At 39.5% G+C, this 17,171-nt stretch overlaps 1 protein-coding gene across 1 annotated transcript in view; it reads left to right on the forward strand.

Annotated features, from left to right (window-relative positions):
- Positions 1–876: 876 nt before the first annotated feature.
- LOC140947290 (ubiquitin-protein ligase E3A-like) overlaps positions 877–17,171 on the forward strand; it is a 17,471-nt gene continuing 1,176 nt past the window's right edge. Inside the window, exons 1-11 of the mRNA XM_073396349.1 lie at positions 877–1,035; positions 1,207–1,248; positions 4,862–5,064; positions 6,893–7,944; positions 8,932–9,076; positions 10,115–10,320; positions 11,473–11,637; positions 12,376–12,429; positions 13,402–13,503; positions 15,662–15,735; positions 17,001–17,144. Coding sequence (XP_073252450.1) covers positions 980–1,035; positions 1,207–1,248; positions 4,862–5,064; positions 6,893–7,944; positions 8,932–9,076; positions 10,115–10,320; positions 11,473–11,637; positions 12,376–12,429; positions 13,402–13,503; positions 15,662–15,735; positions 17,001–17,144 — 2,243 coding nt within the window. The 5' untranslated portion in view covers positions 877–979. The remainder of the gene's footprint in view (positions 1,036–1,206; positions 1,249–4,861; positions 5,065–6,892; positions 7,945–8,931; positions 9,077–10,114; positions 10,321–11,472; positions 11,638–12,375; positions 12,430–13,401; positions 13,504–15,661; positions 15,736–17,000; positions 17,145–17,171) is intronic.

A 17,171-nucleotide genomic window follows, 5' to 3' on the forward strand; every position in this document is an offset into this window, starting at 1 on the left:
TCCACCCTTTGAGGTGGTCCACTTTTCCCGGTCGGACAGGTCTGAATTTTGGTTGAATGGATCGCACCCTGTGCATCCAAGAAATTTTGGTTTTAACAAAATTGTCCGTACGGAGTACGTACCTACGTCCATCCCTTCATGTAAGCCGGATTGAAATTTTGCATTTCAAGTACCGGCACATTTCGGTGGTAAATCGCATAACCACCTAGCCTGCGAAAGGAGAGGAGCGACGACCGGAAATGCATCTGCTGTTCGCAGGCTAATAACCACCCGGACTTTTAGAGAAAAAAAACAACAACAACAAGGCCGATTCTTTCTTTCAAGTTCATTTTAATGTCTACATTGACGTGGATAACAGAGAAAGAGCTAGAGCGAGAGATAAAAAACAAAGGAGACCAATATCGTCGTAAGAATAACATGAAAATTTTATAGCGGCGGTAAGAAAATGAGAAATGCTAGCAGCCCCCACTCGGTGAAAATGATTGGCAGCGAACAAAAAAGTGAACAGGAACGTTATAACACATTCAACATTTCCTCCATAAAACGTGTAACTAGGAAGTTTCGGGAAGCCCCGTTGTAGTCGTGCAAAACAACGGCAAAGAAATGTACAAAAAAGCGTGCAAAGTTGTTTTTTTGCTAATTAGAGATTGCCTTCGCCGCTTGGCATTACACGATTTTATATTTGATTTGAGTAAACTATGTGTACTAACGAGAGCTTCGCTTTTATCCCTAGCTAAATCTATATATTACAAATTTAAATATTTAGCGTGAAGGTACGAAAGTTGTCCAAAACCCGTTGCAATGTACAGATAAATTGGTTTACCTGTGGTCTACACCATTCCCATAATTCCACTCTGGCTAATCCTTAGAGCACACATGACACGGAGAGCATGATGGAGATTCTGAGAAAGACTAAACTTTTGCGATCCTTCACGTCGTTAAGCTAGTATATCGCACATTTTACGCCACAATCATCTTTATGTCGACCCAAAGCAACTTTTCCTCCGTAGGAAAGGGTGGCCGTAACCAGTCCAGGTAAGCTTCAGCCAGTGCGTGCATTTCTTAAATCAAACAGGGCAGAGCTCTGCCAGTGAGCCGGTTGTTTTTAATTTGTCGCATTTGTGGTCAATTCCGTATGGCCAGATTTTTGACTGTACGATGTGTTTGCTTTACCATGGCAGTCATTGTTGTGTGTTTTTCTTAAAGGAATTGTAGTCAAGATTCTGGTGGGAGTGAACATACAGATATGTAAGTCACAATCACTGTTTTCTGTTTATATGACAACTTTTACAGTGTAACGGGCTTCGGCTATACACTGTAGATCTGTATTGCCCTCTTTAGCTCTTTTCTAATTTTACCAACGAGCGTAATTTGATCCTAGTTTTTACAGTGTTAATTTTCAACGCGCTGTTGAGATTTGTTTTGATTAAAGATATACATTGTATTCAAATGCACGATAAAATTTTCCTATTATACTATTATACTTTTATATTAGTTCAACTTTTGGATTAGAATCTGCGGAGCCGTGGGCATTCGTCCTGGCAACACAAACGTTCGATAATCTTAGGTGTCTTTTTATGTTACGTTATTTTGTTCAATTATTGTTTGGTTCGTTGTACATGTAGTGATGAGTGCCTGTTTGCTTTTGCAATTTATTTCATGCAGCCTTTATCCTTCCTTAAAGATGATGTTACACGAGACGATTCGCAACGATGATTTTTAGCGCAACTCAGAATTGTTAACACCGTTTCGACATTGTTTGGAATGGTTACAACAATTATCGTCCCGTGTAACATCACCTTAGCACCCAAGTGCTGAAGGGCATTAAAGAATTTTATTATTGTCGCAGCGTTATTCATTCAAATTAACTTTATTCCTTCGGTTTTTGAGTAGCCTAAAACACACATCTAATTTTTGACAATGACTAAATTTGAAATATCTATGCCAAAATTTGATGTCAGTTGCCTTACAAATGACTATATATTGGCAACAATACTGTCACAACTGTTCACCATGAGGCAATTAATCCATTGTAATCAATTGACTATAAAAAGATAAGTAGGATTTTCAAAAAGTGATATCTGTAACAGTTGAATAAGTCCCCGGGGTGGGGGTTAGCACTTAAGGGGAGTTTGGGTAGAATTGTGCTGCCAAGGGCTTCCAACCCCATACCAAGGCTTTCAATAAGCACCAACAGCCGACAAAACGAGTTGGCTTCTCTGCTCAAAGAAGTCGCCTTTTTTTTTCGAAAGAACTGAGAAGCAACTAGTTTGAATGACGTTGTAAATAAAAAAGGATCATAAAATCTGAATTAACTGGTCTTACGCTATGCTTTAGTTTTAAGAGCTCTATATTTCAGTCAATTTTTCACAAGTTTAAAGGTTTACGCAGAGTTTCTTTATTTGCAAGGTACCTAATTTAGTTTTCATCATTCGTTCATTGGTTGTAGGAATTGAATGTGTGGCCGAAAAATCAAAACTTGAGAGAAAGCTACATTTTTTTAAATGAAAAACACACTGTTTTGTCCTTAATTTATTACCCAGCTCACTGGAAATCACATTTTAGGGCTTTGAAATTTCAAAAGAAATATTCTGGGGAAGCACTCTCCAAGACCCCCTGGGAAAAAGGGGACTAACAGCCCCTTGTTGATACAGTTGGACACTCTCTTCAAATCTTCTGGCTTCTTCAATTTTTATTGAAACCCCTGCATACCTTGTTTAAAGACAAGAATTGCTCATTTCGCTACTGTGATTAAAAAAACGCTGGGAGTTTATTTTAAGAAGAAAAAAAGGATTTCCTAATAACCCAAGAGGAAAAGTAAGCTGCCAGGGGCCACTAGGTGCTGCTTGAGCATAGCAGCCCTGTACACCTGTCTTATTGTGTGATTCCTTCATCAGGGATAAATATATAGACGATATTGCACGGTGGCGAGAAGATATGAATTTTATGTTCGAGTGGCAAGAACAATATCTCACGAGTGAGCGAAGCGAACGAGTGAGATATTGTTCTTGCCACGAGAACATAAAATTCATATCTTCGAGCCAACGTGTAATGTTCTTTTTATTATATGGAGAAACCAATTCAACAAAAGCAAAAGGCGGGAATCGTGATGTCATTGAACGATACGACACTCACGAAGGTTACATACGGAAAATACGCCACTCGGGTCCCGGATGAAGTGGCGTATGGAATCTACGAGTGGTTTAGTTCCCAGTAAAACACTCTCCTCCATATAATAAAGATGTATATCATCTTTTACAGAGCCTGCTCTCTTTTATAAAGGTTAACATGACAGTCTAGAATTGAATAATTTGTTTTGTTTTGGTCATAACCAGAAAATCCCTGTATAATTTTAAGAGGACAGACAGTAAATTGCTGTTGCTCAAAATATCTAAAAGTCTAAAAACTGAAAAATCTAAATATTGTCAGTGGGATGCCTAAAATGTGTGCAATTCCACTATATATATATATTTTGGTTTCAGTGTCATTTAATCCTATACTAACTGTAGAACATTTTAGGAGGAGCTACCCTCAATGTGAGCACAGTTACCGACAAGGTATATGAGTAGGAAAACAACCAAAGAAATGTAATGCATTAAATAACAAACTAAATACACACGTCAATTAAAATTAATAATAAAAGAAACTGCATGCTTATTTAAATAATGTGCACGCACACGAAACTGAAAGGATAATAAAAGGATTAAATTTATAAAGGATGTGCACCGCAAAGCTATTTATACATGTACAAAATGTAATACTTTGGGCTGTGCAGAGCTACAAAGGATGCCTTGTTGCTTTCTTCACTGTTTAACCAAACAATTTGTGAAAAGGTGTTGTTGAAAAGGGCACAGCATGAAAAGCACCGACATGCACAAAGTTCCAAAAATCGTACTGTATTTCCTCAGGCACTCACAATCTAACTTATTAATGCCCTTCCCCTAGGCCATTATATCAAACAAGTGCCCCTCTTGAATGAGCACCCTTCTCCCCTTCCCCTCATTTTTTTGAATAATAGGGACACAAGGAAAACCTGTTTCTTTTGTCACTTTATTGATGAGATAATTGATGTTTGATCGTCATGATGAGATTATTGGTATTTTTATATAGACATGAATACAGATATAGAGGATATTACATGGCCCCGCGGAGATACAAAATTTCTCCTTGAGTGTTGAAAATGTATTTCAGGAGTCAGTGCAGCGAATGAGTGAAATATTTTTCAACACGAGAAGAGAAAATTCGCATCTCCAAGCAGCCATGTAATGTTCTATTATTTTATTATGTAAACACCAATGAAATGCCAAACCATTTCACTTAAATATTTTTTTGCTGAGAAAGGTGCAATTTATTATGTAGCCATAGCAACAGTGATCTTTTCTCTTGTGAAGATAACATGTTATTTTCACATGTGAAGATATCATGTTTTCGCACGAAAGCTCACCAGGTATTTCACTGGTGTTTATATAATATACATCTGTATCTCAAGTGTCAGGAGCAGTGTATAATGGGCCTATGTTACACTTGATTAAGAAGCACTGTTTTAGCAAACAAAGGACATTAAAATTGATGGATAATGTTGTAGTTATGGTTTTCCTTACAGCACCTTCCTTGATTGAGCACCCTCATTCTAATAAGCACATCTTTATTTAACAAAAATTTTAAATGAGCATCTGGTTGCCATTATTTCTAAAAACTGGTGGTGTGCTGGACTGTGAGACATTGTGCAATTTTGATCGAACATTGCAGTCCTGCTTCTATGCACTCTGTCTGAAATCCTTTTATTTTTCTTTAAAAACCTGTGTATTTTATTTCTTTACTGGGTTACAAGTCATTAAGTAATCATTTCATACATGTACAGGAAACGAGCAGCAGAGCAGATGATCAAGAGCTACTTTTTCCAGCTAACTGATGGGTGTGGCTTGGAGGGGTGCAGCAATGAGTACTGTGCATCTAGTGGACGAAAACAGACTTCAAAGGATGATGCTGCAGCTCTGGCTTTGCAGTTGTTTATGAAGAAGGCTCGCCTTTGTGAACCATTACTGCAAGAGCGGAATCACAGAGGTACCTTACCTGAGTGCCATTGTATTCTGTAACCACAGAAATTTTTAATGCAGAATTTTATTGACAACCCATGCAGAGCTCTTGAATTTTTACCATTTAATGGTAAAAATTGTCTTAAAAGACTGATCATTTAAGGTATTGCAGGTAGGGAAGGCAGTTATTTTGGAAGGTGGGGGGGTACAATATTAAAATTGGTGAATTTTTTTTCTCGTATGTAACATGAGGGGTGGAAAGTTTTAAAGACACAGTACTGGCAGTATGAAAAGTGTATCCTAGTTTCCAAAAAAAATGTCTCTGATACATGTAGTTCTTGAAGAGAGAGTTGAGGTAGTTATACATTATTTTGGACACAATTATTATTGTTGGCAGCAACATGAATAATTGAGCCTACTTGTATCAGGTGATGAGTTCTTACTGCCCTAGTCTTGCTTTCATGGCATCCTGGTTCTTCTGTAAATCAAATTGGCATCTTTTGGAGGGAGGTTTGGTGTCAGGCTCTAAGAAACTGAAATTAAAACCAATAAACCCAAAGATATATGTCACAGCTCAAAATTATATTCAGGTTAAAATTTTTCAACCTTGGTTGATTCTCAATTTCCTTTGTCTCCTGACCTTAATATTATTTCATGAATAATTAGGGCTAGGAGACAGAGGAAATAGAAATTTAACCTGAATAATGTGTACTCTCCCTACACTGTTATTGATCTGGTGACATGTACACATATAGGCAAAGCTACTTGTACATTATTATCATCATAGTTTCTATGGATTGTGCAGTTGTTAACCTAGCGCTATCCACCGGATAAATCTCTATCCACTGGATAGAGATTTATACAATGGATAGCGGCGCTATCCAGCTTTTGAACAACCATGGCCTTTTGTATCTATTCTATGTAAAGCTGTAGTTTCTGACCATACAGCAATGTATGTTAGGGAGATTTACATGTACAATCCATCAGTTGCTCATCAGTTCCTCGTGTTCTGTTGAAAATAATCTATAATTTTTACAGACAGGGTTTACAAGTTTCTGTTTACTCTTTGAAGTCAGTTTCACCCCCCTCTCTACATTGAAACCTCCTCCTCACCGTCTCTCTCCTCACCCCGCTTCCCCTCTCCCCTCTCTGCTCACCCCTCCTCATCACTTCCCTCTCTCCTTAACCCCTCTCCTCATTCCCCTCTCTCCTCAGCCCTCTTTTCACCCCTCTCTCCTCACCCCTCTTCTCACCCCTCCTCCTCATTCTCTCTCTCCTCACTTCTCTCCCCACCCCTGCTCCTCACCCCCTCTCTCTCCTACCCCTGTAGGAGTCCTGTTTTTAATTTGGTGTCGCTTTGTATCACATAAATGAATCGCCTACCACCAAGAGAACAGCTCACAGTGTACTAGAGATGTTTATAGTCATATTGTACAAATCTGTAGAAAGCAAACAGAGCCTAGGAAGACAAAACAGCAGTGGACAAACTTCATCGCGCAGATAAATTTTGTTCTACATGTGTAAGACTGCCAATACATGCTGGGTCAGCTGCAAGTTTTAGGATGTTTAACTGTGTAGGAGAACCAAACTCTATATTCCTAACAATTGCATGTTTTTTTCAATTTTGGATTTTAATGGGTAATCTGCCATTTTTAGCCAACCCAAAGCTCCTTGTAAACTCTAATAAACCCAGTGCTTATACCTGTAACCTGTATTGTACAGTATATGCAATGTTAAGGTAAAATATACTGTACAGATTTACTTCAGTTATTATTATAGTTGAGATTCTCTTAGGTTAGTTTATTGCTGTTGAGTAAGTTGCTGTGGCTCACAGATTTTGTGTTTGGCCATTTCAGTTCAAAGCAAGGAAGTCCCACATCTTACAGAACAGTTGTTACTGTCAGACCTGGACTCTTGCAAGAAGGAAGGAAACTTTAAGAGGCTGGTACACAGAATAGGTGTCGTGTTTTCTAGCTCTGAATCACTCAACAAAAGCTTCTTATTGGATGTGCCATCCAAAACCCAAGATATGCCAACTAATGTTGACATTGAAAGTGTGCGACGTATGTACTCAGCATTGTTTAAAACTGGAGATTCCTCAGTTGAGAACTCTTTAATAAATTCACTGGTTTCCTTGGCTCAAACTCTTGAAATGGACCTTAGATACAAGTCACCAAGCAACAACCCTAACTATCTGAACCAATTTGTGATAATAATGGAGAACTCAATGCTACAGAGCCCCGAATATTTGGACAAAGCCTTGCCTAGTTTTCTCAATGCTATGGCTCTACTTCCTGTGAAACTCCAGGCAACTTTAGTCCATATTTGGGCAAAGTTTCCCAGTCGGCAGATCCGACGTATGGTTGAAACATTACAGCAGCTAATTACATATCAGGTTTTAACAGGACCTAGCGCTATGGAAGGTTCACCAGTACAAGAGGATGATTCCATTGTGGCAGCTACAAAGACAATGAAGTTGCTGCATTATGCTAGCATATTAGGAGGAATGTTTGACAAAACTGGGGGTGATTGTGAAGATGCAGCCACAGCATGTAACATTGTTGATGATCCTCTTGTCAAGGAATTGAAAATTGACTTTCTGAACTGTCGCAAACCATTAATTCCATATGAAGAATTTGTCAATGGCCCATTAAATGACCAAATCGAGGTAGATCGAGACTTTTCACATTTTAAGAATGATTCACATGGTAGGTTTGCTTTCCTCAATTACAACTTCATCCTTTCTACTGCAACAAAGAGCCTGAGTTTGTACTACGACAATCGGGTGCGTATGTACAGTGAAAGGCGGCTGACCTTAATCTACAGTCTTGTGAGAGGACAGCCACCAGTGCCATACCTCCGACTTAAAGTTAGAAGGGATCACCTCATTGAAGATGCTCTTGTTAGTGTAAGTAACACATTCTCTTTTGCCGGCTATAATTGCCATTGCAGAATGGTCATAGCACTTTTCATAAATCTATGAATGGTCATAAATGTACACAACTTTGGTACCTAACTTTTTTCATGGGAAAAATGATTTTACAAACCATACCCAAATGAGCATGATTATATAAGACAAGCTGCAAAAAAATTTCCAGGGTAACTTAGTAGTTAGTGACACTAAAGTGCACTCACAAGGGCCCATCAGTCTTTAATCCCAAGGGTTTTGTAACTACTTGTAGGGCTTTTACAGAGTTGGATGATCAACACCTTCAATGCATAATTTAGGAGTGACCCTTTGATCATTCTGGTTGTTCAACTTCATGTACTGTACATGTATGTAGAATCAGAATCCTAAGATCTACTGTCTAATTTACTGCAACAATCAGAATTTGGGTTTGTAGCTCAGAAGGGCTAGAGCTGGTTCAATGGACAATTAGCAGGTACACGTACATGTACCTCTGTCATTTTGGTAGGAAAAAAGTGACTAGTAAAAATCATTTCCTCTCTCATTTGCTAATTAAACTCATCAACAGAAATGAGCGTGGAGGAAGGTGCCTGTGAAGCTGGTAGAGCCCTAAACTGCAGCCAGGTGCAATGCACAACCTTGACAACCCTGAGAGTGGTACCCACCCAGACACTGTCACACTACTAACCAGTGGATTCTAATGAACTTACCATATACTTACTGTAGGGGGAAGGGGGGTGTAGGGAGCAGAAAAAGCATTTTGCAAGCCCAAGCCAAGACAGGCAAATGTAATTGCCTGACCTCAAGAGAATGGACCCATAAGCCCCTTGGCGTGATTAGGATGCCCCCGCATATCTCCAAGGGATAGCTGGTCAGCCTTGTCTTAAGTTTAACTTAGCCTCAATTTTATTTAGCCTCATCAAAATTTGCCTCTGTCATTGATATACTAAGACATCTAAATAATAATTATTAGTATTTTTGTTACAGTTAGAAATGACTTCCCAAGACAATCCCTCAGACCTGAAGAAACAGTTGTTTGTTGAGTTTGAAGGAGAACAAGGGATTGATGAGGGTGGAGTGTCCAAGGAATTCTTTCAACTCGTCGTTGAGGAAATTTTCAATCCCGACTTTGGTAAAGACAATAATGTTGTTGTAATGTAATGTAATGTAATGTTGATGATAATTCCAATTTAATTTATTTACTTCTAGTGTTGCACAGTTATACTGTATCTATGTTAAGTAAATTATTTCCAACTGCACACTCTTGTCAAGAGTTATTGAAATTTAATTCCTGTAGTATTAAAACTGGGAAAAGATGCACATGTAGTATTTCTCATTTTGCAAGCATGAGTCAAGCTCTCATAATCGTGGTGAGCAGGTATGTGAATTAATGGCTTTTAAAGTCAACAACAGAATCTTCAAATTAGTGTGATAAGACAACAGAAATTACAGTTACAACAGTGGCATGGTAGATGTGTAGTTAAGGCCGATTACAGCTGTACAATGTACGTCTACAGGATTTATCAAAACCCAACTTTTGATAGATCTTTTAATTTTTATGTGAAACCCATAGTGTTCTCCCTAGTTTTCACTACATTAGGCAGTGCAGTTGTCAGTCAAAATGTGGATAATGCTATCCTATGGATAAATCACTATCCAGTGGATACAAATGTAAGAATTAGGGAAACCAATTTACTTTATCCACCTTTTTATACATTATTGAATGGTTTGTACAGCTGTAGTAATAACACGGTACTGTTACTTTCAGTGGCAAGTTAACTTGTTACTGCCTAACAAGGAGAATAATGGATTATGTGCTTTCTTTTAAAAGTTAACCCTTTAATCCCCAATATCAACATAAAAATTCTCCACATTGATCTCCATACATTTCCTTCAAAAACTAATTGAAAGAATTTGTTTTAAGACCAAAGCATTTTCATTTAAGTGATGATTAATAGCCCAGTCTCTTGATCTTGTATAGATGTTGTTAGGAGAAAACTGATGTTGGTCACTCTTGGGGCTTAAAGGGTTAAGGATGGTGCCAGTTGACAGAAATTTGTGTTAATGGCTACAATCAGCTAACTAATTTTTAGTCTTAAGGTTTTTGAGCGTTGCTAAGGCGGCTGCATGTTTGTCTCTCTCTGAAGGCATTGTTACATTTCTTTTGCAGGAATGTTTACTTTTGATGAAGCCACTCGGTATTGTTGGTTCGATCCAACATCATTTGAGACAGATGGCCAGTTCTTTTTGATTGGTTTGGTTCTTGGTTTGGCAATTTACAACAATGTAATTCTTGATGTGCACTTCCCTATGGTTGTTTACAGAAAACTGTTTGGCAAGAAAGGAACATTTGAAGATCTCAAGGATTCACATTCTGTAAGTTGCTATGTTAATGGGGTTTCTACCAAATACAGTGTGGTCATATAGCTTACATTTCTTCTGGCATTTGAATCCATTGTCCTTTAAGTTCAAAACAAGGGTTGTGAAAAAAATTCAAGTAGAAGGAGGAAGTCAGAGAGTAGATGGCTCTGATGAATGTTTTCACCTGTATTTCCTCTTCTTTTTCTTCTTATTACCTTCAAGTTGTAAAGAGTAGGGGATGTAGTCCCCAGTGTGGTGGTCTATCTCTCATGGGGTGGGGGGGTGAGGAACTGTTATTGGTGCACCTGGTGGTGCCACCCGCTGTTGCGGTGACCCTGCCAAGAATCTGGTGAAACTAAGTCAATAATAACCAAGTTGTATTTAGTAAAACTAGAAGTAGGCCACAATATCACTATTATATCTCCTGTATATATCACTTGCACTATTATACAACCCTGAAAAGCTCACTGAGTTGGTAGGACCTGACTTGCTCCAAGAAACAGAGCAGAAAAATCAATGTTATTGTACTATAATGGTCAATAGGTAACATTCCTTTGTTGGGTCCTGTCTTTCTTTCTAATATAGTTGTGGCAGGGATGTGCAACCCCTGGCAGCACTTTACGCCTCAGTAAGGCTTAGTCCTTGGGGACAGTTCCATAAAAATATCTCCTCCACGGTGTGGACTGCTGGTCCCCCATGATCTGTACTCCACCGAGGAGGCCCACCCCTCCTGGTTCCCCTTAGTTCCAAGTGACTAGGGGATATCGGCCTCACCCCCAGAGACTGATTAGGACTCCTGTCCAGGGTGGCTACCTCTGGTAGCACTCGATCTTGTCTCCAGGAGCCCCAGGAGGGCTTCTCTCCCGGTCCCCTTACCCCTAGATTTAGTTGCTTCCTTGCTACCAAAATTATGGCCATTATTTTCTTGTGGTATTTTTTTGGTTGGTATAACTGCCTAGACCTGCAATGCAAAACCATCCTCCGATTGGAAGAGTACATTATCAATAGATTTAGGAGCGTTTTTTTTCCACATCACTTGCAAACTTAACTTGTAACTTCCATAAAGATACATGTAGCATTTCTGCCCCACTTTGCCTTGACATGGCCAAGCCAAAAGCAGCTGTGTTATTTCTCTGTAACATTGTTTTGTTGCTGTTCTTTTTTTAGGTCCTTGCAGCCAGTCTACAGGATCTGTTAGATTATGAGGGTGATGTAGAGAATGAGATGATGTGTACATTCACCATTGGATATACAGACATGTTTGGCTCCTCAATAACCAAAGAACTGAAGGAAAATGGTTCGCAGATGGTGGTTAACAATGAAAACAGATGGGTAAAGTTATTGTTTATCTTTTCCTGTTAGTTTGCAGGACATATTGCCCAGTGCACTAGTCATTTTGGTAGTCTCTTGAATTGATTGTTTATAGTCCCCTATTTTTTATATGTGATTTTAGAGACATTATTTGCTGAGTTTAAAAGGTTGCCATCTTGCTTTTAGTGGTGTTCAGCATCTAGGGAACGTGAAATTACTCACAGGGATATGAGATGTAATCAAGAAAGTGGTTTTCTGAACTTGTCAACGATAAACCTCTACAACCACGTAGGGAAATATGGAATTTTGAACAGTCTGTGTAATTATGTCTCTTAAACAGTGTTGCAGATCTGCAATAATTATTATTAATAATAGTAATTATCTTATGGCTGAATCCACGAGTGGGCAAGGTGAAGTGAATCCTGCATTCTGATTGGCTATCTGCTCGGGATTTTCCTCGTTGGTCCCGCAAGAGAAAGTTCTCCTTTTGGCCATTATATTAAATACTCTATTGACCAAACGTGTTAAATCAAGATGGCTGGATATTGACCTCGTTCGTTTTTGCGTTGTTATTGACCTCGTTTTCGTCTCCGTCGATAAATCCTAACAAAAAAGTTGGCCAATAGCCAGCGATCTTGACCTAACGCTTGGTCAATAACCCTTATTTATTTATCAGAGAATGGAAAGACCAGTGCCTACCCTCATAAACGGATGGTTTAGTTTGGAACTAACATTTGTTTATTCTATGTTCAATTTTAGGAGTTTGTTGAGCTGTATGCTGATTTTATCCTCAACAAGTCCGTTGAGAAACAGGTAGATGAGACATTATTTTTCCTTGCACACACCCTGTGGTTGTCCTCTTTGTTCATTCCGCGAGCCAACGCACCAGTTTGTTTCCTCCTTCTGACCTTCACTTACCAATTCACCATAAACTGCAGCTTGCAAGCCCCCGGCTTTTACATCTTCGTAAGGGGTTTTATGAGGTCTTACAAAGGAGGGGCTTATATCTTAGGGGGGCTTAAAATCAGAGTAGAAAAATCTATAACAGTGCTAATCAAAATACGTTCTGTATTAATTTTACTGGTTTTTATATAAGCTTCAAAACGTCGAAATAAATTGAATTCATCTCACTACATTTGAAGGGGGTGCGGTGGGGGTTATAATTGGAGGTACTTTTTTATGTAACAGTAGATGGGGGCTATAACTGGAGGGGGAGGGGTGCTTGTAAGTGGGGAAGCTTCTAAGCGACATTTTACAGCAGCAGCCACCCGTTCTTCCAGTGTTTGGAAATCAGATGAAAAACTGCTCATTTTTGCATCATTTATTTCTCCTTCTAAAATCATTTTGGTTGAGTAGTAATATGAAGCATTGGGCACGGTGCTTTATCACCAGATGAAACACCTCGAAGTTTCTTCAAAAATACTCCGCTGCGCGTCTTATTTTCAACTCTCTTCGTAGTGTTTCTTCTGGTGATGAAACACTTCTTCTCTTGCTTGATATATTACAGCTCAAGTGATCCACGGTTTTTACTGAACCGATACAACACAACTGAATCTCTGTATTTGTTAAATTGTTCCAAATTTGGGACATCTCATCTCATTTGCAGGTGTGTCCATATTTTCTTTGACCATTGTTTAAGAGTTCTGTTTTTCAGTGGACACCTCTCTGAAATGAAAGCCTAGTCTGTTTAATCCCCATCTTCTTCTGCGACATGAAAGATAAAGATAAAACTCCATTAACTGAGAGGTTACCGATTCATAAGTCATTTAAAACTTGTGTTTTTAGTTCAAAGCGTTCAGACGTGGTTTTGACATGGTGGTAGATGAGTCGCCACTGAAGACATTTTTTCGTCCAGATGAAGTGGAGCTGCTCGTATCAGGCTGTCAGGTATTTAAAGTGTTCAGAAAACGTAAAGATTTCCGTAATAGAAATGTTCCCAAAGCAACAGCCCTCGTTCCTCACGGAATGAGCAACCTTTAGGGATCGCTACTACTATGGTAGTTAGAAACTGTCAACTGTTTTATTTGGACATCATATTGAAAATAATGCCAGTGCAAATGCATTTAGCCCCGTGAATTTTTTGCAGTATGAATGTGGGAACACCAGGTATTCAAGCACAAATAACTTGCTCACGAACAAGTAAAATCAGTTTTCTGGTGTATTATTGCGCCCGCAGGGATTTCGCCCATAAGGCCAAAATTCCGAGGAGGCACTCTAGTAACTCGCGCGTACATTAAGGAAAGTACTTACAGCTGAAATATACAGTCATACAGTCAATATAGAAAAAATCTCGATTTGCTTGAACAGGGGCCGCGAGGAATCGGTAGGTAATGATGACGTTTCTATTGTTTGCGCCCGCAAGTACGAAATGGTTAGGGCGACGTAAAGACAGAACATCCCCAAGGGACCGCTTAGGTAGATTTTGTGACATTTATTGTGCAGTCATACTTCGACACTCGTTTGCGTTACGTGTTATCAGTGACATTCTGTGGAGCAGTTGTTTCAGTGAAAGTTATGGACCAAAATTTTAACGACACTCGTTAAGCGCAGAAGAAGTTATAATGTGTGTTTTGTCTGCCAGACAAGAGTTTACAAATCTTTCATTGGAAACCTTGCCAGACACTCTTTCTCTCTCTTTGACCGGAATAAGACTCAGCCCCAAACAAGCAAGACGAGTGAACAACGGCTCTTCAGTAGCTTCTCACTAGCAGAACGATGGACGATTACAGAAATTCGCCGATAATCAAATTCTGTGCTGACTTATTCCCTGCTCACAGATGTCCTTTTCGCTATAAAGTAGAATGCGCGAGTGTGAATTGATCAAACGTCCTTTTAATTTCTAAGGCTTCCTTTCCGGCAAATAAAATGAACTGAATGTAGAAAGTGAAAGAGAAATAGCGAAAATTTCAATTTCTGATTAAATCTTTTCTTCTGGTTTAAAATAAACTATTCTCGAAACTGAGAATGTTTTGATCAAAGCTGTGTAAATCGACCTGAAACTGTGCATGGAACCTTGCGTTTCCTGTATTTATCTCACCTATTGTATGGAATATGTGTGAAAATCTTCCTTATGAATCGATATATTTCAAAGAGCTACACAACGAGCAAGAATGCTATTGCCCGACAATATACAGAGCAGGGGCAGCTGTAGTGTCAACTATTACTAGTGTATATAAAGCACACCAATACCTTAAATATTCTTTTGGTCAAAACCATTTACAATTTTCTTGCTATCTGGTAGTGGTAAGCAGTGGAGCTTTTCTTTGAGTTCCTCTCCTTTAAGATTTTTTTAACGTTAAACTCATCAACAAAATGAGCGTGTAGGGACGTGCTAAGTGGCTGGTAAAGCCAACAACTGCTGCCGAATGCAGCCTGTAACCATAGCAACCCTGTGAGTGGCATCCCACTCAGGCACCGTCGCCTTATACCTGTAGAAACTGAACACATTTAAAAAAAGGAGAGCTAGGCAGTGAGTATAATACTTTATGAGTGTAAGCAGCGTAAAGTGACGCAAAAGTAATGGCCTGGCCCCAGTTGTTCAAAAGATGGATAGCGGATAAATCCCTATCCACTGGATAGTGAAATTGGTTTTCCTTGTACTTATGCGCTGGATAGAGATTTATCCGCTCGATAGCGCTATCGATCTTTTGAACAACCAAGGCCTGATCTAAACAACAACGCTGTAAATGCCTCGCTAGACTATTCAACAACCCCGTCAATCCCATGCGAAAGACCGCTGACAGGCATTGTCTTGAGATAAATTTAGGCCAAATTCCAGTTAGCAACGTTTATTTCGAGGGATCGTCACTGGGAACTTAAAGGCATCTCAGTTAGTACACACTGTGATTGGTCAGATTCGCTTCGACACGTGCCATGTGTCTTGCTTGACATAGCCCATTCTTAGTATCCGTTTGAGCTCCCAGAGATATACAGGTACCTATAATGCTGAGTAGTCTAAAATGAAGTGCTTTTAAGGAAAGTGATTGTTGGGGTGAGTGTCTTGGTAGTTTGCGTGACTTCCTGACTTTTGCACTTTACTCTGCAGGATTTCGACTTCGAAGCACTGGAAAAGTCAACTGGATATGAGAATGGTTTCACTGAGAATTCTCCAATGATTAGGTAAGAGATCAAACTACAATGTCTTGAGTGCTTTATTGTTGACTGAAGATCATTATTTTTCTAAATCATTTGTTCTGCGCCGGGTTAACGTCTGGAAACACTCTTCTTGAGTGTAAAGGTAATAGTTCAGTCTTCAATGAAGTAGAGTAAGTTTAACAAGGCGGATTTTTAGAGGAATCATCGTCCTGTAGTTTCCTTATTGAACGTCTTTCCACGCGTTTACTCTGATTTTCATTTTGCCCCATATTTTTGAAGATGTCCCGATTTTAAGGCAGTTGTTGTCTTCAGATTTCCTTTCGATGCAAAATGCAGAAAGATCGGCCTTTTAGGTCATTCGAAGCGTACAAATGTGTTTTCAGTCAACTCTGTCCTAACGGACACCTCTACAGTTGAACTTCTCTCCTTTCTTTACTCCTCTATAAAACAGACACCGTGCTAAAGCAGGCACCTAACGTTTTTTCCTGCCTTTCTTTACTCTTTTTAGCTGACTCTCTGTAAGACGGACCGCTCGCAAAAACGGACACCTCGAGTTAGGCCCTGCCTTTGTTGACTCCTTCTAGTTGACTCTCTATACGACCGACATCTCGATGAAAAGGGCACCTACAATCATGGAAAAAAGTCTTGGGACACCTTTGCATTTCTAGGGCGCTTTTCAATTCACACATGCCCAACCCCTCCCCTCGGACGTGTGTATGCAGAATTTTTTCCGAGTTTCAATTTTGTATAGGGTGGAGAGGGTGGAGAGGGGGGGGGGGGGGAGAGAGAACTGCAAGAAAATTTCGAAAAGTATGGACTGTTTTATGAGGCAACCCAAAACCCAGAAAAGTCCGTGATTGTATATTTGGGCCGTCACTTTCTTTACTCCTCTTAGTTCACACTGTGTAGCACGGACATCTCACTAAAACGGAGAACAAGATTGGACCCTGCCTCTCTACCTTAGTCTTCAGTTGTAGTTGACTGTCCGTAAGACAGACTTCTCTCTTAGACGGATACAATCATAGTATCGACCAACTGCGCGGATAAATCACATTGGCTCTAAAGAATACGTACACAGTACTGCAACAGATTTTAAGGGTGCCTTTCATTTCGGCGTTCCCTTTGGGTGGAACGATCGATCTGATAATCTCTGGAGCATAAATTTTCCGTTTTGGTGAGCTAACATATCGCGCCGACAAATTGGAGCGTTCAAACCGGCCTTTAATGTTTTTGTTGTCCTATCACGGTGTCAAATTATTGTTCAATGGCGGGATTTGTTCTGCTTGCAGATGGTTCTGGGAGATAGTGCATAGTTTCTCTTTGGAGCAGAAGAAGCAGTTGTTGATGTTCACTACAGGAAGTGACAGAATACCTGTTGGAGGCTTCTCTAAACTCAAACTCCTCATTGCCAGGAATGGACCTGATTCTGACAGGTACTGAACCAAAATATACTTAATCTG

The sequence above is a fragment of the Porites lutea genome, chromosome 9, assembly GCF_958299795.1.
Source record: "Porites lutea chromosome 9, jaPorLute2.1, whole genome shotgun sequence".
Lineage (NCBI taxonomy): Eukaryota > Metazoa > Cnidaria > Anthozoa > Scleractinia > Poritidae > Porites > Porites lutea.